The sequence below is a fragment of the Camelus dromedarius genome, chromosome 13, assembly GCF_036321535.1.
Source record: "Camelus dromedarius isolate mCamDro1 chromosome 13, mCamDro1.pat, whole genome shotgun sequence".
Lineage (NCBI taxonomy): Eukaryota > Metazoa > Chordata > Mammalia > Artiodactyla > Camelidae > Camelus > Camelus dromedarius.
Window position 1 is genome coordinate 28,902,039 of NC_087448.1, and position 25,407 is coordinate 28,927,445.

General features: G+C 36.7%; 1 protein-coding gene across 3 annotated transcripts; it reads left to right on the forward strand.

Moving 5' to 3' along the window:
• Window positions 1–57: 57 nt before the first annotated feature.
• On the forward strand, window positions 58–25,255 carry DIS3 (DIS3 homolog, exosome endoribonuclease and 3'-5' exoribonuclease). Of its 3 annotated transcripts, XM_010978781.3 has the most exons (22): window positions 165–339; window positions 590–656; window positions 913–1,070; window positions 3,105–3,298; window positions 3,707–3,780; window positions 7,066–7,233; window positions 7,966–8,130; window positions 9,026–9,139; window positions 9,267–9,404; window positions 10,093–10,239; window positions 10,599–10,715; window positions 10,979–11,080; window positions 12,296–12,360; window positions 12,448–12,532; window positions 13,963–14,090; window positions 16,494–16,580; window positions 18,493–18,649; window positions 20,230–20,444; window positions 20,559–20,727; window positions 20,829–20,987; window positions 21,692–21,814; window positions 22,430–25,255. In XM_010978781.3, exons 4-22 carry the CDS (start codon window positions 3,205–3,207, stop codon window positions 22,511–22,513), a joined length of 2,391 nt encoding a protein of 796 aa, XP_010977083.1. In that variant the 5' UTR covers window positions 165–339; window positions 590–656; window positions 913–1,070; window positions 3,105–3,204; the 3' UTR covers window positions 22,514–25,255. The 3 variants fall into 3 exon arrangements, with proteins under 3 accessions (XP_010977082.1, XP_064349164.1, XP_010977083.1); XM_010978780.3 differs by lacking the exon at window positions 590–656 and having other exon boundaries at window positions 58–339; XM_064493094.1 differs by lacking the exons at window positions 590–656; window positions 21,692–21,814; window positions 22,430–25,255 and having other exon boundaries at window positions 58–339; window positions 20,810–20,985.
• Window positions 25,256–25,407: the final 152 nt, after the last annotated feature.

Genomic DNA, 25,407 nt, shown 5'->3' on the forward strand with positions numbered 1-25,407 from the left:
CGGGAAGGGGCGAACCTCCGGGTGAGGTGTAGTTGTGCGACAGGGCTCCTAGCTTGACAATTTCCGCCGGAAGAGCGCTGTCGGGGTCTGGATTCCGCGCGGAGAGGCAAGATGCTCAAGTCCAAGACTTTCTTGAAAAAGACTCGGGCGGGCGGCGTAATGAAGATCGTGCGCGAGCACTACCTGCGGGACGACATCGGCTGCGGTGCGTCTGGGTGCGCGGCGTGCGGCGGTGCTCACGAGGGGCCGGTCCTCGAGCCGCAGCCCCTGGACCCGGCCAGCAGTCTTTGCCCGCAGCCGCACTACTTGCTGCCTGACACCAACGTGCTGCTGCACCAGGTGCGTCGGCAGGCGGGCTAACCCCGCGGCCCCAACCAGGAGAAAGGAGTGTGACAGATAAACTGAGGGCCAGGGAGGAGCGTCTTGGGCAAAGTCACATACTTAGGGAGAGGTAAACCCCATCGGGGCGCAAGCCTCCTACCCGCCAGACCGAGGTCCTTTCCATGTACTTACAATTTTTTGAGTTTTTGGAGTTGTAAGCATTTTAGATACGTTAATTTTCTAACTCCTGGTGTCTCTTCTGCCTTAGATTTTTATGTTTGGAGGCCGGGGACCTGGGCTTCTGTGGCCTCCAGCCTGCGACCCCCAGGCAGCTTGTAAGTGCCTACGAACGAAAGCTATGTGGGCCAACGTATTTCTTTATTAGTAGAGTTAATTCTACAGTTTTGTAGTTTTCTTTACATGTGTTCATCTCTCGTCGACCTGAAGGATTTTCTGTTGCAAAATAGCTCCTTAGTTTAATGTGCATTTAGTGTTTTTTTTTTAAACCAGCAGGAGTTTATGTTCAACAGAAACAATTTATGAGTGAAAATAGTAAAAATTAACTCTTCTTTTCTTTTGTTTATTTTAAAGATTGATGTCCTTGAGGACCCTGCCATCAGAAATGTCATTGTGCTACAAACAGTTCTCCAAGAAGTGAGAAATCGGAGTGCTCCCGTGTATAAACGAATCCGAGATGTGACTAATAACCAGGAGAAGCATTTTTATACGTTTACTAATGAGCACCATAGGTAGGGGGAAAATTATGTCAATTATCGGAAAACTGTAGAATTAACTAAATTGGGGGGAGAGTTTCTGGTGGTAATTTGTGACATTATCAGAAGATACCCCATAGGCTTCATACTTCTCAGAGTATTATTTGGTTCTTACACAGTTTACAGATGATAATGCCAAGTGGACCTTGCTAAAGTTACATAGGCATTGATTGGATCAAACCCAGAACCAAGGTCTCCTGACTCCTAGGCTGTTGTAGGTACTTTTATTTCCAGATTTTGAACTGGTTTTAGTATGAGTTGAGCAATAGGATTTTGGAAGTGAGATTTGCTTAGGTTCCCGGAATTCCATACTATGTGAATAACCAACATAGATTAATAAGATATAAGAGTTTATGAAGGAAAGCTTTAAAAATATAAAGCAGATATATTCTTAATGGGCTTTTAAAAGTTAAGCTAATACCTTCTAACTGATCACATTGAAGACGGTAAGGTTAGGAGGTAGAAGTTCTTATGTTTCAGATTCAAGACCTTTGAACGTGATCTTAGAAAATAAGATATTGCTTATTCCTTACGTTAAATAATAATTTATAATGAGTCTTAGTATACTTTTATTAGATCAGGGTTTCTTACTGTTGGCACCACTGACATATTGGACTGGATAATTTTTTGTTTTGCGAAGGCTGTCTTGTACATTGTGGGATGTTTAGCAGCATCCCTGGCCTCTACCCACTAGATGCCAGTACCAAACCTCCCCACCCCTTCCCTCCCCTACTGAGTTGTAACAATGCAGAAGGTCTCCAGACCTTGTGAAATGTTCCCTGAGGGCCAAAATCACCTGGTAGAGAACTGCTAGTTAGACAGTCGACCTGATAATGAAATCCCACTGGAATATGCAAATTAAAAATATTTAGTTTCTCAAATTTCTCTTCTTTATTCTTATATCCCAAACTTAAATATTGTTATTATAAAGAACATCAGTAAAGCGCTCGTAGACTTCTTATTCCTATCTCCTCCTTCAAACCCAGTAACAGAAACTTTGCTGTGTTTCCATGCAGAAAGACCTAGTGTTTGTGGCACATGATCATTGGATTTTTAATCCAGCATTAACAGTTTTGTTAGCTTCAGTGCAGTGAATAGAGCTTAGCAATACTGGGGTTGACAGGAAGAATTAGGGCACTTGGGCAGATCTCATCTAAAATTGTTGCTCAGTCATGCTAAAACCAGTTCAGAACTTTATGACAGTGTCTTTGAGAAGCTTAAAAGCATTAGGAGGTGTATTAGTGGTGAGAAATAAAGTAATTCTGAAAGCAATATAAGTAAGTAAAATTCTAAAATTAAGCTCTTATCCTTAAGGTGAAAGTTATTGTACTGAATTTTGTTACTGTATTTAAATTTGGCTTTGAAGAACAGATTTAAAGAAATAAGTATGCTGATGTGTTTGGGAGCTTAGAGTGGATGGACTTAGAAGGAATATGTAATCAAATCTATATCTGGTCTTTCAGTCTGTAGATAGCTTGTCATTTAGTGTTTTACCATGGATAATTTAGGTGCATATGTTTTTAATAACTATGGATGAATTATATGATCATAAATCATCTAATCATACAATTGGTAGCTTTTAGGAATTCCTGTTAATCTACAGTTTGGATGAGTCTCATTGTCAGACCTGCAAAGTTTTAGTATAGTTTTTAAACAAAGCATTACTTATTTAATATCCCGATCTAAAATATAAATTCTGATGTTGAATTTTTTCTTTTGGTGAAATAAATTTGTTTTAGCCTTTTTATCGTTCTATCAATAATATGACTTTCTTTTTTTCCAAGCAAATTGTTGTCTTAAAAACTTCACTATAAAGATCCTATATATTTCTTCTCTGAGGTATAAATATGAATACATTCAAGAGAAGATGTACCATGGACTTTTTTCCCTACCATTGACTTTTAAGTTTAGTGGTTAATAAGCATTTATGTCCTAAGGCTTTTTACATATGCTTGATTCTATTGATTTCCATTTCTTTCTTTCTTTTTTTTTCCTTTCCTTTACATTTAGAGAAACTTACGTAGAGCAAGAACAGGGAGAAAATTCTAATGACAGGAATGACAGAGCCATTCGAGTAGCAGCAAAATGGTACAATGAACATTTGAAGAAAATGTCAGCAGAGAATCAGCTGCAAGTTATCTTCATAACAAATGACAGGAAAAACAAAGAGAAAGCCATAGAGGAGGGGATACCAGCTTTCACTTGTAAGTCTTCACGTAGACAAAGCTGTTAGTTTATGTTCTCAAATGTGTACAAAAATTATCACGAGGCCCACGGTTAGGTGTTCACTCCAGTATTTGATATGTTCATAGTCTTGTATAACAATGTGGTATTTTTGTACTTTTTAAAGTTCTCAGCATTTCTAAGCTGAGTTGTGCCACCAGTGGCTGTTAATTTCCCTGTCAGCATTTGGAATTGGCTTAGTAACAGAAGCTCATAGATACTCTTGACCCACTGCCTCTTGGGCATGACCACCTCAGTGCCCCACCCCCCCAAAAAAAGGAAAGAAAAAATTGACATAGCTTCTGTCACAAACAAGATAAAATCCATGTTTTTCCATATCTAGGGAAAAGAATTTTGAATTTATCAAGAACAAAAAACTTATTTTTCAGGTGAAGAATATATAAAAAGCCTAACTGCTAACCCCGAGCTCATAGATCGTCTTGCGTGTTTGTCTGAAGAAGGGGTATGTTTGAGTTTGTTTTATTTTATTTTGGGAAAGTGAAATGATTAACGTAGCCACTTGGGAATACTAGGCTTATAATTACCAAATTGAAGAATTGGAGTATCGGTGGATAAGCTGGAGCTGAAATAGGAGTTGGGTTCTAAACAACCAGAGTGGCTGTCATTGTCTCTTTAACAAAATGCCGCTCATGAGGCTTGACTTTCTAAAATAGCGCCAATCGCTGATGTATCCTCAGCACCCTGCGTGGGGCCTGGCACAAAGTGGCGCTATTTGTCTGCTTAATAAGTGAAGGAATTCAGGACTGGTTTGCAAATGAGGAGTAGGTATTTGATTAAGAAGTGGTGGGCACTGCAGAGAGAGCACACGGCTGTAGCATCAACCCCAGAGGATGGGGAGTCAGGAGAGGTAGAGCAGGAAGGGTGGGGGCCAGATGATGAGGACTTACAGTTTATTCTGTTAGTAAGTTTGAAACTGTCTTATGAAGGTCTCCCTCCAGGGCTGCTGTGAAGAGAAGTTGGTGGATAGGATTGTAGGCTCCCTACCTAATAATGGCAGGCTAAAGGAAATTAGAGATGAGTGAGAGTGTGTCTAGGAGGAATGGAGGAGAGTGGCCAGAAATGTTACTTATTTGGAAGACCACTCTAATTTCAGTTTCTCAGATGATTCTTTGTCTCCAGGGCAGGATTAGAGGCAGAGGGAGGATTAGGGGATCACCACAGTAGAGAGCGTGAGAGGGAATCACTGAATTTTGTGGGCTCTCCTTTCCATCCATGTAAAGTGTGTTTAGCAATAGTGACCTCATAGTGTCATGAGGATCGAATGAGGTGATAACAGTAGTAGTAGTATTAATAAAACTCTTATCTCAGTGCCTGGCACATAACAATGGTAAATGTAAGTGGTAGATATTATAGTTATAAATATAGGCTTTATGTAATAGAACATGATACATACATCTAGTCTTTACAACATTTTCTCCACCCCTGCTTGTCTTCAACTAGCTACTTTACAAAATGAAATGGAAGTGAGCAGATCAAAGCTGGGCTTGATGTTTGGAATACAGATTTAGGGTTGTGTCTGATATGTAGCCACTAGTTGCATGTGGCTGTTTAAATTTCATTCAGATTAAATATTCAGTTTCTCAGTTACTCTATTCATCTTTCAAGCATTCAAGCGCCACTTGTGCCTGGTGGCTACCATATTGGAAATCACAAAAGGAATATTCCCTCATCACAAAGTAGTTTTGAATAGCACTAGCCTAGAAGAAGAAACAAGAAGTAATCCAGCACTAGTAACACAGTATTTGATCAATTAGTACAGTAGAGTAAGTGTAGGATGTCGTGAAATTACATATACAGTCAGTTCTGCTATAATCCATTGCATGTTCCTCAGTCACTGTGCCATGCAAAATTATATAATAAAAACCACAGAGCTTAAGGGAAAATGTGGTCAGGGACACACTCCAAAACTTCATGAAGTGGTAGAAAGAGGGTTATCTAAATTTGAACAGAAGGGTGTTACACCAGATGAAAGATGGTGTGGCTCATAAAACATGGTGATCTGAGGTAACTGATTGGTGTTTGAGAGAGGGGTGTGTGTATGTATGTGTGTGTTTGATTCCTACACCAACTTGGTTCAGCTAGGCGCAGTTTTCTGCATTCACCAAGTATTTTTTAGTATGTCAGTTGCATTGGAACATATTTGTGTTTTCAAAACAAGAAGTATAGGAGAACTGACTGTACTTAGCAAGGTCATCTAACCCAGATTTGGGGTGTCAAGGCTTCCTGATGAAAGTGATGTCTAAGCTGAGATGTGAAGGATGTTCACGAAGCAAATTTACTTGGAGAAAGGGATTTTTATGCTTAATTATTTAAGAGAATTAAACATGTTAATAACTAGGGGGAGAGCATTTTATGCAGAGGAAACAGCAAGTTCAAAGGCTCTGAGGTTAGAAAAAGTTGGCAAGATCAAGAAACAGCTATAAGTGTAGCTGGGATGCAGTGAGCAAGGGAGAAAATGTTAGGAATGAAGTCAGAAATGTAGGCAGGGACCAGATGATGTTGGGTGTAATGAGTCATGGGAAGAAAATGGGATTTTAGTCCATGAGTGCTGACAGCTGTTGAGCAGAAGAGTGATAATATCCACCTGGCTGCTCTAAGGAGCATAGGTTAGAAGCAAGATCCAGTTAGGATGATACTTTAATATCCTTGGGAGACAAGACAGAAAATTGGACCATGATAGTAGCAGATAAGGTAGTGAGAAATAGTCAGATATTGGGTATATTTTGTTCATATACCTATTTTGTTGATTTTAGGACGTGGTAATCGATTGTATAGGGCAGTGAGGGAATAGTTCGTTAATCAGTGGTTATTTTAATAGGCCATATCATTAACTTATTTAATAAGTCATAATATTTAATAGGTCCATATTGATTTTTCTATTAGTTTATGTGATGGTGAGGATGTCAGAGTAGAGGAGGGGGAAATTTGATTCCAGAGAGAGGGGGAAATTTGATTCTAGAGAGAGAAGGGAATTAGAGGACAGAGTTCCTGTGTGGAGGAGAAGAGCTGGTAGGTAGATGCAAGTAGGTGGGCAATTCTGTGGTGGGAAGACGTGGGTCTCTGGTGACTGCTTCTGATTCTCAGTATAAGATTGTGGTCACTCATCCAAGAACCAGGGAGAATGGTAAGGAACTTGGAGAGTTAAGCAGTAAAGGGATCTCCTTAGAAGATGGAAAATGTAGGAAAAGAAGACATAAACGAAGGAGCAGAGCAGTCAGGGTGGTGGGCGTTGAAGTCTCTGAGAGCCCTGGAAGGTGTTGCGGTGGATCTAAAACAGTTCACACTCTCCCTCTATCTAAATCAGCCTTCGCTGTTTAAATTAATCAAAGCAAAAACAGCTTTTCTTTTGCTTTCAGTAACCAGAGTCTTTCCGTGTAATTAAGGCTTCGCATTACCCTTTACATTCCTGCCTGCTCACTTGCTCATCTACCTGCACACCTTCATTCGGGGGCCTGGGTAGCATTGGAGGGGGTACACAGAATTTCTTAGTGTTCTCCATCTGTAGTTGACACTTAAATGTAATGAAGTGGAAATACTTGTGTGACTTGCCCTAAGAGTAGAAAGCCTTTTTTTTCTTACTGTGCTATATTCTTTTAAATTCATTGAGTTGCCTGCACCATAATGTTGATGGTGGTTTTAAAAAATACCTGATAGCAGTAATAGTTGTATATTGAGCATCTAAAAGACAGACTTACTAACAACATCTCTTGATTTGCTTGTTTCACAGAATGAAATAGAGAGTGGAAAAATAATATTTTCAGAGCATCTTCCGTTAAGTAAGCTACAACAAGGCATAAAATCGGGTACATACCTTCAAGGAACATTTAGAGCCAGCAGGGAAAATTACTTAGAAGCCACAGTGTGGGTTCATGGAGACACTGAAGAAAATAAAGAGGCAAGTGTGTACATAAATTCCTTGTACACTAAAATACTTTCTGTTCATTTTTTCTTTCCTGTCGTAAACGTTTAAGACTTTGTACAAGAATTCAAATTTGTTTTCTCCTCCCAGTTTATCAGCTTGAAGGCAGTTATGTGAGAGGTCAAAGATGCTAGTAAAATTAATCACTTTTTTAGAAAACTGCTTGTTGAAGAAGAAAACTTTTTTATTAACCTACTTTTAAGAGAAAAACAATCTAATCAATCAAATAAAAACTAGGGTGCCTCTATTACCTGAATACAACCTGTTCATACTATTTACATAATGTTTAGCTGTGTCACACACTTTAAGGCAAAGAGCAGTTGTTTTGAGGGTGTTCATTGTTTGCCTGGTCCTGGTCTCATTGCTTTGAAGGCTGCATTTCATTTAATCTTCAACTCTTCTCGTGAAGATACTTTTTGTTTGTTTTACCAATCAGGACCCTGAGATTTAGACAGATTAAGACAATTTGGTACTACTGTAAGAATTATGGTAGAGCCATGAACACAACCCTTAGTTTCTGACCATGTTTTTTCTACTTGATGTTGAGAAATTAAGAGGGCAGAGTCAAGGGACACTATAAAGGAAGAAAAATTAGAAAGGAGGGGAATTAGAGACATTTAGAATATATCTAAACTTCTTTTAGGTAACCTTCCATTATTTATTGCCTTTGGTAACATCTGGGCATATGCCATTTGCTATTTTGCACAGATAATCCTACAAGGACTTAAAAATTTAAACCGAGCAATTCATGAAGATATTGTGGCTGTGGAACTTCTTCCCAAGAGTCAGTGGGTAGCACCATCCTCTGTGGTTTTACATGATGAAGGCCAAAATGAAGATGATATGGAGAAAGAAGAGGAGAGAGAACGCATTGTATGAAACCAAGCAGGTTTTATTTTTTGTGCAGCTTTGGGTAATTAGTTAACATGCCAGCTTCAGAGAAAATTAAACAAGTTCACTGCATTCAGATTTATTGAATACAATACAGTTCTGTAGGTTTAATACATGTAATGCAGTTAATTTCTTTTCCTCTAAGTAATCTTCTTTTAAATTAATGTCTTATTTTGCTCAAATAAATAGATTTAAATACAAAAGGACTTAACTTGAGTATGAAATGTGAATTCTGACATTCAGCTACATGATTTGTCTGAATGAGGTTTAAGTAAATACAAATTGTAAATTTTCTGAAATGCTTTTATGTATTGTTAAAATTCCCTCAGCATCATAGATGTACTTCTGGGCTCTTAAAAAATGGGTCTGTTTAATAATTCCTTTTCTATTGCCATATCTTTGATGAAGAGAATGTTTTCCTTTGTTTCTTATGACCTAAAGTCTACCTGATAAGACCTATTTATTTTCCTATTTTAGAATTACAAGAATAGTACAAGTATTTGGAATTCACCCAACATTAGTAGTTTGTCTCTTTATATTAATTATATTCACTGCTCTGGAGTCTTTACTATGATGTTATCTTTGCAGAGTCCAGGCCGTAGGGGGATGACATATTTATTCAGTTACTTTTCTTTTTTTCTTTTTTAAACTGTCCATTTTGCAATGCTTAATTATTATGGAACTATTTTTATGGTTGGGTTTGGCATGCCCTTGCCTAGAATTTTGAAGCATCAAGATTCTGTAGTTTTATGTCATAATTTACTGCCCGAGAAAGTGTTAGTATCCATATTCATGTTCTAATTTTGAAGGAAAATTGTCTCATCATCCTGACAGAAAAGATAACTGAAGATTTCTTCCTTTTATATTTGAATCTCAGCTGAAGTCTGCTGTAAGTGAGAAAATGTTAAAGCCTACAGGTAGAATTGTCGGAATAATAAAAAGGAACTGGAGACCATATTGTGGCATGCTTTCCAAGTCTGACATTAAGGAGGTGAGTGAAGAGCGTGTTGCTGTGTAAGACAGAATGGTACACACTTAACAGAACTGAGAGCCCTCGCCTTGCCCCTGTCTCCAGCCTTTTGTGTGTGTGTCAAATCTTTTTTCCTGACTTTCTCTAGTCAAGAAGACATCTCTTTACACCTGCGGATAAGAGAATCCCTAGAATTCGGATAGAAACCAGACAGGCTTCCACATTAGAAGGACGGAGAATTATTGTTGCTGTTGATGGTTGGCCCAGAAGTTCCAGATATCCAAACGTAAGCTTGAATTAGTCATTTTATTTTAGAATATTTAAAAATTTGGGGATGAAATTGCTTCTTTGACTGAAAATAGAATCTGCTTTTGTATAAAATACATACCGAAATTTAGGAATAGTTTAGTTACCTAATAAATAGTGCCTCCAATTTGAAAATTAATCTTAGGAAACTCCAGTGTAAATCACTTGGTTACTTTTACTCGAATTTCCTAACAAATAACTTTTATTGATAGCATTCCAAAAATGGTGTTTGAGACCTAAGTAGATTCTAATAAACAAATTATGACATTACTAAATTGAAACACATTTTAAGCTTGAAAGATAATAGGAAATAGACATTTTGTTATATGAGAGGTGGGCCCTTAAAAATGGGTCTGTTTAATAATTCCTTTTCTATTACCATATTTATGATGAAGAGAATGCTTTCTGTTGTTTCTTAAGACCTCTAGTCTACCTGATAGGACCTATTTATTTTCCTGTTTTAGAATGAGAGGTCTGCATCATAAACTTGAGAAGGCTTGTCATTTTTAGCTTTAATTTACCAGGGGGTCATTTTTTAAGAAGTGTGGAGAACATTTAGAAATAACTAAGGTGATACATAAATGTTCCAGGATTTAATGTGATAAACTATAATGTACCAAACGCAAAGCTGTAAAATATGCCTTTGTAATAATACCTTTTGGTTTTAGGGACACTTTGTAAAAAATTTAGGTGAAGTTGGAGACAAAGAGACTGAAACAGAAGTTTTGTTACTTGAGCACGATGTTCCCCATCAGCCTTTTTCACAGGCTGTTCTCGGCTTTCTACCAAAGATGCCGTGGAGCATTACTGAGCAGGTGTGTTGAAGAGAATTTGTAGTGACTTTATGAATTATTGTATCTGAGCTAAGTGTGTTTGGTTTCTGTATGTGTTTTTAAATATATGGAAACCATAGTCCCCACCTCCCCTCCGTTTAGTTAGATACTAAACTCTTAGTATCACGCTTTACTGAAAGATAGACTTTTTAGGGGACAGACACTAGCTTATGTCAAATATTTCAAAGGCAAGGAGTTCACAAGTTATAAATCATAATGTGTGGTTCTCATTAAGAAAGAAAGCTAAGTTTTTAAAATATCAATATTGTTGTTGTTAAAAGAGCTGTGCTACATCCGTGCTATCAGAACAGTATTTTATTTGTTAATGTGGCATCTTCCAGGACATGGAAAACCGAGAAGACCTGAGACATCTGTGTGTTTGTAGTGTGGACCCCCCAGGATGCACTGATATAGATGATGCTCTGCATTGTAGAGAACTGAAAAATGGAAATTTGGAGGTATTCGTACTTATAGTGATGTTCTAGCCAAATGTGGTTCTGGTCTCGAGTTAATTTTCTTTTGACCCATTGGAGAATTTGTGAATTATTCATGTCAGGTAGAGTCAGCTGTAGCTGCAGAGACTGATGGGCATGTGAAAAACTGAAATGGTAACTGTGACTGAGTCCTTTTTCAATTTAGCTGAATTTCTTCTCATCAGAACTCCATTAGTACATTTACCCAGTTAAGCATGTTGGCATCCTTTTATTTTTATCTTTTTAAGGTTGGTGTTCATATTGCTGATGTTAGCCATTTTATTAGGCCAGGAAATGCTTTGGATCAAGAATCAGCCAGAAGGGGAACTACTGTGTATCTTTGTGAAAAGGTAAACGTGTTCAATTTAAAATGGAATTTTGATACATGCTTGTATCTTACCCATCATCTGTTTTATTCTTTGTGTGTGTGCATGTGTGCGTGTTTATTTTAATTAAAGTATAGTTAATTTACAGTGTGTTAGTTTCTGGTGTATAGCACAGTGATTCAGTCATACATATATGTATTTTTTTCATAGTCTTTTTCATTATAGATTACAGTAACACATTGAATGTAGTTCCCTGTGCTACAGTTGTTGTTTATCTATTTTATGTATAGGAGTTTGTAACTGTTAATCCCAAACTCCTAATTTATCCCCTCCCCCTTCCCCTTTGGTAATCAGCTTTATTCTTAGCAATAAAATCATCTGAGGTGTTTTCCTGAGGAAAAGACAGCCTCAGTATTTAGTGAAATATGAATAATTAGTTTGTTAATTGTGCAGTTTGTCAAGATCATGGGTACTTTTGGATTCTTGAATAGTTTGGAATAGTACATGAATTAACTAAAAGACAAACAATAGAATAAGGTGACCTTAAATTCAGTGAAAATAGTGAAATGCTTTTTGTTGTTGAGTGGCTCAAATAATAAGATGTAGTTAATGTAGATTGTTGTGTAGCATTTAACTCATTATCTGCAGGTAACTGATATATTTCCTGTTTTTTATAGTTAAATCATGAGTCTATTCTGTTACAATTTACTATTTATTCTTCATTAAATTTGCTCCCACAAACTTAGAAAAGTTGTGAAAGTAGAAAGAAAAGTTAAGCTTAGTCTGTTATGAATTCATTGTCAAAGTTCTTCTATGTAGATTTTTTTCCATAAAAACTTAGTGTTTCTCTTTTCTTAGAATGTTTAAAATAATGTGTAGTTTGTGTGAAGCATTGGAGGAAGCGCCAGTCATAGAGCTGTCAGGGCTTGTGTCTCATCTAGTAGAGACGTGTTACACACACCGGAGCTCTTACACTTGCAGAGCACAGCTAGATGGTTAGTGTGGAGAGCTTGAACTTAGATCCACTGACATGAAATCCAGTTTTCTTTTATCGCTTCCCTCTTGTAACAATTGCGTGTAACTGCTTTTCTAGAAAATAGACTTTTTACTTCACGTTTTCTCAATTCTGTTCAGAGGCCTCTTTCCCCCACTTATAACATCAGTGCTATTTGCGAATAGAACTTGAAATAAACGTACGATATAGCTCAGTAATCTGTGCTCTGTTTTATCTGTTCCCAGAGGATTGACATGGTTCCAGAGCTGCTTAGCTCTAACTTATGTTCCCTGAGATCTAACGTTGACAGGTATTTATGCATGTTTCTTCATGAAAGCGTAATATTTACTACTTAAACTGATTCCCATTAACAAATGCTGTCTATTTTTCCCCCTAGATTGGCATTTTCATGTATTTGGGAAATGAATGACAATGCCGAAATCTTAAAAACGAGGTTTACCAAAAGTGTCATTAATTCAAAGGTTGGTTTCATGGTTAATATTTCATGGTTAAATGTTTGGTACTTTTAACTGTGTTCTAGGCTTTTTTGAAAAAGTTAGGCTTATTAAGTTAAGAAGTTTATTCCCCCAGTGTTGCAGGAAAATCTGGTTGTTTTAAGTCATCTGTGTAATTTTTTATGTTATTTAGAAATGAATTTGTGTGGCAGTTGTCCTGTATTCAGAAACTTACAAAGGCTATATACTTGAGAAGACCAAATATATTTTTTTGGCCCTAACTCAGAAACTCCAGTATTTGAAATTGTCCCAATTTATAGCTGGTTAGTATTTTAAAAGATGGCATGTACACTGTCTTCTTGTTTCTCACATTTTCTCACTGAAATGATGTTATAAATCATAGTTGGATTCCAGTAGAACTAGCCTGAGATTGATGTTCAAAGAGAATGAAGCCAGATTGTGTTTCTCATTGTTTAACTTTTTTAATACTTTTCCCCTAATTCTCTTGTGTTCTCATTTTGCCCTGACTCTTCCTCTGATATTTGCCAAATCCCTTTTCTTCCAGTGATCTATTTTCCAAGTTTACCTACTTTTTCTCTCCCTTTATCATCATTCTTTTCTGATCAACTAGTGTTGGAGAGAGAGAAGAGTTTGACAAACAGTGTTGTGCGAATGATTTAAATTTTCCTAGATTTGTAGTTATAAGAAAAAGTTTAGTGAAAATATAACAGAAAACATTTTTAGACAGGGAACATTTAGCCCCTAGTAGATAAGTTGGCTCTCCCAAGAATCTGGTCTGCATTGTCTGTCTTCTGCTATTCCTGATTTTTACTTGTGAAGCTACTTTTTTTTAAAGAAACCAAAAAGTTAAAAACTAAAAAATGGTATTTTCCATGAAGAGAGAAATAGGAACAGAAGCATTATTTGTATGCTTGGATTGTCATTGCAAATTAATCTTTTCCAGCATGATTTCTCTGATTTTTAGATTAGATAGTTAATTTGGGGTATCTAGTAGATTTCCTGTAAAATGTGATATCTAGACTATTACAATTTTATTAACTATTTGCAGTGAGTAATGAAGAAAGTAATGATCATCTGGAGAGGATTTCACTTGATATTCATTATCAGAGAATAATGTAACCTTCCTTATATTGTATTTTAGCATTACTTAAGTATTTATTCAGTAACTGAACTATGAAAGTAATTAGAGTTTAAACAACTGATTTACTAACAATTCTAGCATTTTATTTATTTCTACATAAGTTTGCTTATGTTGTATAATACATCGGATGAGAGTTACTGAACCAGAAATCATAGGTGGGGAGTATAAATATTTTAGCTAGGAATTGCGATTAATTTTAGGTTTTCTGAAATCATGGATTTTATGTAGTGGAAATATGAGAACATAGCAAACCTGTTTTTATAAGCATTATAGTAACATATGGTTTCTTTTTTAGGCTTCCCTTACATATGCTGAAGCTCAGATGAGAATTGATTCAGCAACCATGAATGATAATATTACTACTAGTCTCCGTGGACTGAATAAACTCGCTAAAATTTTGAAAAAAAGAAGAATTGAAAAAGGGTACATTTCCCCAAAAACACCTACCAAGATTTGTCTAAATTCGTTCATCCTGGTATTAAGATAACGTGAACTCTTCAAAGTGTTTTGTCATGGACAGTGATGAATTATTTAATAGGCTGAATGGGACTCTTAAATAGAAACATTCTCTCTTCTAGCCACCTTTTTAAATATTAGCAGCTTGTTTCTGGACTACTGTTTCTTCAGGAGTTCGGTTGCGTTAAAGATCTTGATATGTTTGAGTTAAAGATCTTGAGGAAATTCTAGGGAGGCAAGGTCTTAAGATTTTTCTATGGATTTTTCCTGATTTAAATAGAAATGAGTTTCATGAGCGTACTTTGATTTTCAGATGTTTAATTAAATACAGGTGAAGTCCTTCTTGCACTTGGAATTGGAAGAGATTTTAGAGATTGTTTAATCCAACACCTTTATTTTTTAAATGATCAAACGTTACATATACGCAGTTTTCCCAAAGATCTGACAGCTTGTGGCAGATTCACGTCTTTTAGCTATTATATCATAGCATTTACCTAACTGCAAAGGAGTTTTAAGGCGTATTCGTGTACCCAGACTTGTTGAAGTAAGTAGAAGAAATTTGATTCTTGAAAGACATCATCAACTATGAGAGTAAAGCAAATACCTGAGCCTTTTGTGTGTTGGTCTCTGGGTTCCATGACCATTCAGGGTAGGGTCACAAGGGGTTACCAAAAGTGTTTTTGCTGGGGCGTGCAAACTCTAGATCTGTGCTCTTTTATAACGTGCCTATTTAAATTAGAATTCATTAAAAGAAAATTAAAAATTCACTTCCCAAGTCACACTAGCCACATTTCGAGTACTCAGTAGCCACATGTGGCTACCATATTTCCATCCCTGCAGAAAGTTCCATTGGACAGTGTTGTTCTAGATGGCTATGCTGAGCCTCTGCTATCTACTCTCACTTCATTTTTCTGGGAATCCGCTTTATGATCCTAAATTTGAAACTTGAAACTGTATAAGGATAATTTGGATGCACTAAAACCGAATAAAACAATTGCTTTGTCATTAAGAAGTATATAAGAGGAGTTTACAGTATGCCAGGCATCAGAAGAAAGTCTGTTGTAAAAGCAAAGTGAATAAAACAAATTGAAACTGTATTTATTTTGATAGTTTTAAAGTAAGATGTAAATTTGCATTTGTGACATACTTCTGCTAATTAGGACAGGGAAAATATTTTTTAACTTGAAAAACAATCTGTACTTTTAGTTTTGTAAGTAGATAGTCATTTCTAGGTAAAACATATCATTAAATCTTCTCAGGCTTAGGGAGAACTGAGAAAACAATCAGTAAAAAAGTTGGTGTCTTTCACCGTCTCAAAGGACATGTTATGTCTTAAATTACATCTATCATATGTCTGTCTTGAAGGATAAATGTTATGTTGTGTATAGGCATAACGTTTTAGATGTTCCGTGAAGAAAAAAATGATCAAAATGTGATTAGTCTACCTTGCTCTCTAGGTCAAGATGTATTAATCACACAGATTAATTTTGGTTTGAAACTTGTAAATCCTGCGTGGTAAGGGAGAAATATTTGTTGAGATTCCCTGTCTAGTATTCCTTCTGTAGTTCTTTTATTAAAGGTGAAGAGTCAAGGGAAAAAAAGAACATGGAATCCCACTTGCCCCAGCTCATCTTATTGTTTTCCCTTTTCTGATTGTCTCAGGTTACCCAGCCTCATTAAAGTTCTTAGTTTTAGGTTGATTTGGAGCTGACCAGATGAAAATACCATCAAAGTGTGAAGAAACATTATACTTACCTTGCCTTGTGGGAAATTAACTTTTCAAAGGAGAACTTGCCAAACCATGAAATGAACCATGCACGTGAAGCACTTAGCCTAGTGCATTATCTGACACATAGCACTCAGATATTAGGAGCCATCAGTCTTTGTAACGTTAGTTGTAGTTTATTAACTTCGTCTCTGTTGGTTGAGTGTATGTGGAAGATACTTTTGAACTGATGTCACTGATCTACCCAGGGCAGCTTCCCTTTGGCCTCTCTCCACCACCCTTTACCCTAATAACGTTGTTTTCTGTCGTAAATAAAATACTGCTGGTTACCTTCTTTATTTATAAAACTGATTACGAGCCCGAGTAGCTCAGTAAAAACTCAGTTTGGGTACAGAAGATATTCAAATCCTCAGAAACACAAGGACGCATTTTGTTGTGTTGCTGTTGCTTTTTAACTGCATTTTAGAATTGTAAACTATGAGGCTATTCGTGAAAACAACATGAAACTCAGCAGAGGGTCATAAAGCTTTCAGAAGAAAATCTGTTGTGCACTTGCTATAGTCATTTTCTATTTGAAAAGAGTCGCTTCCGGAATCACGTCTGTTACTGCTCACGTGACTGACTCATGTCATTGTTTTATTTAGGGCTTTGACTCTTTCTTCGCCAGAAGTTCGATTCCACATGGACAGTGAAACTCATGATCCTATAGATCTGCAGACCAAGGAACTTAGGTATGTAATTTTTTGATGGGTAGTAGATAAGATTCTGATTTTAAGTGTAGTATCTGCTATATATATTAATAAACAAAACATTTATACCTCAAGTATCTATTTTTAGTAGGATTATGATTGCTGTAGAGTTTTTTTAAGTTAAGAAGTATAGAGGAAAAATAAATACGATTTCACGTGCTAGTCTTTTTTTATATAAAACTTACTTATCTTACTTATAAGGTAAGTATTATAAAAGGAAAATGGCCAGTTTGGTTGGTTGTAATGTGTGGTATATTAGAACTTGACTGGTAACAGTAATGGTAAATAAAAGAAGATTGCCTTCATTATTTTTAAGTATTTAGTGTAAGCTGTACTGTGGTAGGATAGAATAGTGGCCAAAACCATGGGCTTTGAAGCCACGCTGCCTAGATTTGAATCCCACTTCTGCCAGTAACTCCAAACAAGTTATTTGACCTCTCTATGCCTCGATTTATGTCAGTGCAATAGGATTGGTAACGGTACCTACCTCGTCGGGTGTTGTGAAGAATACTCAAAAGTTAGGTATTGCTGTTACTGTTTTATTGATTTGGTTAAGATTTACGAAGCAAGGCTGGTTTTGATTACATCAGAGTCGGGCCCCTCTTCCATGCCTCTTATATAAGGTGATTCTGAAATTAACATGCATTTACACTTTTCTAGTAGATAACCAAGGGTTTAAAATGGGAATATACTCAAGTTTGTTAATTAGGACCAGTATGTGCTTTATAGCATTAGAGCTAAAATTAAAAAATATTTTTGGGCAAACTTCTGTGCAAATAAGTCTTAATAGGAACAGTGAAACCAGTTCCTAGAGCTTTTTAGAGGAAAATCTTGAATCTCATTTTGCCAAAGTAGGACATCACCCATTCTTACCAAGAAGAAAAACCACATTTCTTGTCCCTATAGTTCTAAAGATATGATTTGAAGTCTTCCTAATATTAAAAAAAAAAGAATACACTTTAGGAATCTTGCCAAGAGGTTATAAGATGTTAAAAATGGAAACATGAATGAAAGATTAATAATGCTTGTTCAGTAACTTGGAGAAAGAAAGCACTGTTAAACAATGCAGATCGTTTACTAAACTGAATTTTAAATGGACAATAGATTGATTATATAAAATGAAAAACAATATCAAATTAAGTATTTTGAAGTCAGTGTGGGCTCAGATTCTGTTACTACTGATAATTCTGACCTTGAGCAAGAGAACAGTGTTACACGTCTTTAGTTTTCTCGTCTGCAAAACAAGGCTAGTTATCCATGTATATATGTATAGTTTGTATATAGGTGCATATGTATATTGAGACATCACAATATTTATAGCACTTATAACACAACGCCTAGACCATAATAAGCACCCCCAAAAGCTATTGTAAATATCTCTTCATTTTAGGTGATTTATTGGTGAAAGTTTTCATTTTTCTGAGCCAAAATTGATATGACCTAAATAGCTTTTGATTCTTAGTAAACTTTATTTTTATGGATTTATAATTAAATAAAAATCTCTTTGGACCCAGTTGGTCAAGTCTCCACTCGGATGGGATTTACTCATGCAGTAGATGCATAGTAAGAGTTTGTTAGTATAGTAGCTGAGAAGTGGAGGGGATGTTAAGTTATTAAAAATACACATGTAAGAAATTGATACAACCTTGTAAACTGACTATACTTCAATAAAAATATACATATACAAAAAATATAAATACCAGTATGTTTTGATTATTGTTTTAATTTCTACAAATAAAATATATGAAATAATTGAAAAAATATACACGTGCACAGACATATGAATGTTTACATAGAAATTTTCATTATCTTGTTGGAAAAGGTAACAACCTGTGAATGCTATATAGAAGTCTCATTTTTTTTTCCCCTTATTTAATGATTTTTCCATTGGCAGAGAAACAAATTCCATGGTGGAAGAATTTATGTTACTTGCCAATATCTCTGTTGCAAAAAAAATTCATGAAGAATTTTCTGAGCATGCTCTGCTTCGAAAACATCCCGCTCCTCCTCCATCAAATTACGAAATTCTTGTTAAGGCAGCTAAGTCTAAGGTAAGGTCCCACAGTTTGAAAAATCATCTCTATTTGTGTTGTGATCTATCCATTGCCCTGAGTAACCTACATTCACATCTCTGTAAAAGTTTTGTTGTTTCTTGATGCAAAAACATGCTGGTAGTTCTTTTGATTGAAAAAAAAGAAAAATCATCTTTCTTTGGTCGAGTTATCTCTTCCCACGTTGAAAACATTTGCTTAATAAAATCCTTTAATGCCTTTAAAGAGTGCCCTCTACTAAAGCCAGATGTTCCAGACTAAGTTATTTGTAATATCCTGAATATTTTAAGCTTTTCCATGTCTGTGACTTTGCACTGTTCTTTTTTAAAATTTTTATTTTATCCTTATTTTTTATTGAAGTGTAGTCAATTTACAACGTTTAGATGTATAGCAAAGCAATTCAGTTATACATATATATACATATGTATATTTTCAGTTTCTTTTCCATTATGGCTCATTACCAGAAATTGAATATAGTCCCCTGTGCTATACAGTAGGTCCTTGTTGTTTATCTATTTTATATCTAGTAAAGTGTATCTATTAATCCCAAACTCGTAATCTATCCCCCACCCCGCCCTTTTCCCCACCGATAGCCAATTTGTTTTCTTTGACCGTTTGCACTGTTCTTTATGCCTGTGTTACTTCATGCCTCCTCTGAACTGCCTACCTTCAGAGATTTACAAGTAGGTTTTTTATTTTCCTCGTTATCTTCAGCTCAGTTAAGTCCTCTTTATATCATGTCTGTAAGAAGTCCATTTTTGCATACGTGAAAACAAGGAAAAACACAGAAAGGGCACCATTTCCGCAGCCCCATTTACCCCCTGCCCCCAGTTAGTAGGCTTTTATTTAGCCATAATTACCCTTACACTTGGGGCGACTGTGGCTTACATTGGTTTTCTTTGAGTCACTTGCTCAGGCCCCATCTTTCTGTCCAAAAGAGAGCTGGGAGGAGTAGCAATGGATCTTGGGGTATTATTCTAACAAAATGACATTGGTTTCTGATTTTTCAGATCTTTATGATGGGCCTGCTCCTATCATATCCATCAGAACAGAATCAGCTTCTCTGCTTGAAGGCTTACACTGTAAATTGGAGAATTGTCTTTTATTGTCTTATTTCTCTGACCTGCGTAGAGGAGGGAGGATATAAGGATTTTTGCCTCATCTCCCAAAGCAGAACAGCAGCTAAGTTTGCTGTATAAGTGCACTGAGCCCTAGTAACCCCTACAGTTTGATTTGGCCTCTGGCCTTTACTTCTACTTTGAATGGAGGGAAATTGGACTTTGGGAGACAGCATTACTGCCCCCACTATTCTTTCCCTCTTGAAACATCTTCAGAATGTTGATACTGCAGTCCCTTTAAATGTAGTCAGAAGGTTTTAAAATTTAATGTTGTAGAAAACAATCATTACTCTTCATAAATGTATTTTTCGTTCTCCTCGGTTAAGGATAAAAGGCATGAACAATTATTATGTGGTCAGAAGCACTATATTTGTCCAGCCTGATGGGTTATATTTTGAAGACATGATGGTACTGATTTTAAAGTGTTGACTATGATGCTTTCTTTCCCTCCTCTATTCACAGAATTTGGAAATTAAAACCGATACAGCCAAATCTTTGGCTGATTCTTTGGACCGGGCGGATTCACCTATTTTCCCATATCTAAACACTCTGTTAAGAATATTAGCTACTCGCTGTATGATGCAAGCTGTGTACTTCTGCTCTGGAATGGATAATGATTTTCATCACTATGGCTTGGCATCCCCAATATACACACATTTTACTTCACCCATCCGAAGGTACTTTTTTCTTTTTTTTATGAAATTAGAGCTAGAAAATAGTTATTGCTGAATTTTAAAAGGACATTTTAATGCTAACATGGCACAACTCTTACTTCTCCCTCATCTTTCTAGATATGCAGACATCATTGTTCATCGGTTGTTGGCTGTGGCTATCGGGGCTGACTGCACTTACCCAGAGCTGACAGACAAACACAAGCTTGCTGATTTATGTAAAAATCTCAATTTCCGGCACAAAATGGCACAATACGCTCAGCGTGCATCAGTGGCTTTTCATACCCAGGTATTTGCCTTCTGTCACTGACAGTTCACTTTTAAGACCTTTTTTTGTTACCTTCAGAATATTTTAAGACATCCTTCATAAGGTCATATGCTTTTTTACAGCTATTTTTCAAAAGCAAAGGAATAGTAAGTGAAGAAGCTTATATTCTGTTTGTAAAAAAGAATGCTATTGTGGTGTTAATTCCAAAGTATGGTTTAGAAGGTACAGTGTTTTTTGAAGAAAAGGACAAACCAAAGCCACGGCTTATTTATGACGATGAGGTACAGTATTTCTAATGTTTTTATTCTGGATTTTTTTTGAAGGGGGGACACTTTCTGTTTGATAGGTTTCAAGTGGTACCCATAAAGGGTAGAATTATTTTCTGTACCTACAGAATTTTATGCCAACTAAGCTGATCATTTTACTCACAATTTCTCACCTCGGTGAATCTTCCCACATACAAATGTTGTCCCTGATTTCTTTCTTTTATACCATGTAACATTCCCCCTCCAAGAAAAACTTGAATTATGCTTTGTCCCTGGTGGGCAGATGGATTAAAGGAATAAATGGCTGCTAATAGCTCAGAGAAGGGAATTTTTAAAACCAATTCCCAGTGTTTAATCTGACAGATTCCCTACTTCCCTAACCTGAGTAGAATTACAGAACAATGAATTCTTCCCACAGTACTATTGTGCTCCAGTACAAGACCAACAATTTGCTAATTAAAGGGTGAGAATCCTGAGATTAATGAACATGTACTGGGAGCACCTTAATGGAAGGGTGAATGTATGCAAATAAGGTCATGTTGTATGCAAGGCTGTTAGATGAGTAGTTTTTGTTATGTTGAACATTTTGATGCTTATTAAGTATTGAATTTTTTTTAATTTAAACTTTTAAGTTAATATGGCAGATAAATTATAAATAATTAGAACCAAGCCTCAAGTGTAAGACAGCAGTTAAAAATAGTCTAATGTGTTTTGTTTAGGTACCATCACTTAAAATAGAAGATACAGTGTTTCATATATTTGATAAAGTAAAAGTGAAAATCATGTTAGACTCATCAAATCTTCAGCATCAGAAAATCCGAATGTCCCTGGTGGAGCCACAGGTAAGACAAAACTGATATCGTCCATGTTGTGATGGAATAAATAGTACATATTTTGTGAAAGAGAGTGATACAGTCATAACTTACTTCTGTTTAATGATAGAACCCTGTAAGTAGTGTGGAGGACAAATATTTGCATAGGAAATCCTTTTTCCTCACTGATTTCCCTAGGCCATGGGAATGCAGGCATCTGGGCTGCTTCCAAGGCCCTTGGTACCAAAAGCAGATCTTTGAGATCTGCCTAGTTATTTTTCACTTTAATCAGCTTTGAAATCTGCACTTTTGAAGGAGGTGTTTCCTCTAAGACACTGGTTCTTAACCTTGTTCTGCCCCAACACACCTGACAGCCCCAGTGGGTCCGCTAGAATAAACTGAACATGTTATAAACACACACTTCCCAAGTGACATGCTTCTACCTGTTGAGGTCTTGTGTACCTTGACACTTCTGCACCGCTCTTGCTGTGTGAAATACGGACATTGTGTCAAAAATCTACTACTTGCTCCCTCCCCATCTTTTTGAACGTAGAAGTGTCTGTGGGGAAGGGGAAGTTGAGACTGGGATGTATTCCTAATTTCATGCTTTTACTCGTCCTCTTTTTCCCATTTGCATTACTTTAGATACCAGGGATAAGCGTTCCTCCTGACACTTCAAACACGGACATGAATGAACCAGAGAGAAAGAAGAAGAAGCTTCAAAAATAGCTCCAGTCAACAGAAAACCTTCAAAGATTGGTTTCCTTTTGTAAAAAAACAAAACAAACAAAAAAACTTGAGAGAGCACTTCTCAACTTAAGAAGTGTGTGATACAGTTTGTTACTTTTAAGTACGTTTTAATAATTTTAAAAATTTGCATTTTTATTGAACTGTTGGCTGTATCTGTCCCATCACACTACTTCATTTCTGGATCGAACAGAACTGTCTATGCAGAGAAATTCAATTGAATATCCATAACTTACATAGTGACAGGATAGCACCTTGAGGGGTCTGTAAAGATTGCTTAAAGGCAGCACTCCTCTGCTCATTGAAGGGCAGGTGAATTTTGCATAAGTAATTTAATTATTTACTATTGATAGAAAAAATTATCATTTTCTTATGGAGCAAAAATTAGAACATTTTTAGAAGCAAGGAACCAGCTATTCTTCCCGAATCTTGAAAGCTGTCAGTGTGTGGTATGACAGTTTTTAGATTCAAGACAATGAAGTCAAGAGCTGTCAGGGAACTCAGTCGTTCATCTCCTGTGCCATCTTTAATTTACCTTGTATTAAGCATCCCCTTACTGTTAAAAAGCCTCCTGCATTTTATTAGGGGTCCTTGAACAGCTCTGCTTGCTTGGGAATTGGATGTCTGGGGAAGGTGAAGTAGCATATTGTGATGGGACTGGAAAAATAGTTTTTCGAAATACCAGATAATAAGTGTGGTCATCATCCTTGACCTTCAGCTCAAGTATTTCCCCAAAAATAAGGCACTAGGGTTCAAAGAAAGACTAGAGATGGCACTATGAATGTTACATCATGTTACTTATAAAAAATAGATAATCAGTGACTTAAATTGCATATGTATCAGATCACGTAGGAAAGGAGGGGTTGTTAAGGACACTAAAGGCAACAGATTGCAGTACCGCGTTTGATGCACCAGAGTGACTACTTCCCTTGTTAACCACGAAGGTTAGTGATGATTAAATTGGTGTTTTCAAGATGCATTGAGACAGAAATACCTTAGTATTTTCCTTTGCTTATTCAATTTCTAGAAGTACCTACATTGTACCAGGTGCATCACCAGTTGAGTAGACCATCTCTGCCTTGAGGGAGCTTGTGGTCCAGGGACAAGACTGGCAGGTCCCACCAGCGTGTGTAGAATGTGGGGGTGGCTACAGTGAGTATCATCACTTAGGCGCTCAATAGTTATTAAAATGATTGTTACTGAGGAAAACATCCATCCACTGAGGCAGAACTCGTCTCAGTCGGAGGAAGATGGCCTTGAGTGGACTGTCACCGAGAGCAGTCAGCAAGCCACTGCTGTCAAGGCCAGACACATTCAACTCTGGTAGCCGGAGAGTTTCTGTTACAACCATCACGCTCCATCCACTCCTGCTTACAGTGCGGAAGCAGTCAGAGACAGTGGGTGAACAGACGAGCGTGGCTGTGTTCCAATAAAACCTTATTTATGGACAGGGACATTTAAATTTCGTAATTTTCATGTGTTTAACAAAATACTACTCAATTTGATTTCCATACTGCACCCCTCTCTGCAACCACTGAAAAATCCTTTGTCCATGGGCCATAGTTTACCTGAAGCACAGGAAAAGGAAGGCTTCTTCATAGAACAAGGCTTTAGTGACCTCATGCCTATCTTTCCAAGTTTGTTTTCTTGTGCCTTATTTATGAGGAAAGCCTAATTCAGCTCTGTCGCCTACTGTCTAGTTCAAGATGACCAGAAACCGTATTTTCACCCTAAAGCCTCTTCTTTGGTAATGCTTCTAGTACCGTTTCTTACGCTAAGCAGCTTACATGAAACGTTTCATTTAAAAGCCCTGTTAAGGACTACTGTCCCCATTTAACAAATGGGTGATGGATGGAGGTTCCTGACCTGGTGCAGGTAGTAAGTGGCAGAGGGGAGATCTGAGTCCAAGTTATCATCACTACTTTATTCTTTGTTTCTTGATTTGTGCTATTAAAAGCACAGCCAAGGAAGCCCCTACCCCAAGGATCAAAAAGTCCTCTTAAGAATGGCAACTGTTTTTTAGGTTTATATTGATTCTAAAGCCATGATTAAGGACTCCATTTCCTAATGCACCGTCTTTAGCAATGGACCTCATGGCTCATGGCTTTAATGGTTGGTGTACTGGCGGGGAGTATGAGCCAGAAACACAGCAAGAAGTTTTGCAGGTTGGCACTAAGTTTACAAGGTGCACGAAAGGAAGGAAGGAGGTGACATGATGATAGTATGTCCTTATTTCCTAGGGCTACATATGAATTAGTGTTCCCTTTTGAAAGACAGTTTTAAAAGGTAATTTGTAAAATATGAGTATACATTCTCCAAAGTAAAAAAAACAGTTCCCCTCAAAATCATATACCCATTCTACTCCCAATGTTAATGTAAGTATTTTAGTTTATTTTTAAGTAATAAAAAAAAAATTAGTCATGTGTCTGCCCAACCATCGCTTCATAAGCCTAAAGCCCTACAGAAACTTGTCTCTTGGTTTTCCTGTGTTCTTACTCCTCTGCTGGACCAAACTTGAGCTGGAAAGGATGTTGCTACCCTTGGATGGAGACACATTCTGGGCATCCCTCATTTACCCGACTAATAATACATGAGAGAAAGATGCTGTTAGTACTAGCTTTCTAGTATTTATATTTTTCAGACCAATTATTATTAGAACTAAGGATTTCTACACAGAAATGAACAAACAGTTTTGAGAATAAAAAATTCTGGAAACCTGCTTAACCTCCTTTCTACCTCTGTTTTTTTCTTCCGAAATCATTTCTTTCACAAAGGTTATAAACAAATTCATCTGTATATTCACATTTTTATGTAAAATAAACATAGCACCTTCACAGTTGTACACTATCCAAGAACTTTTGCTAAATTCAGTGGTG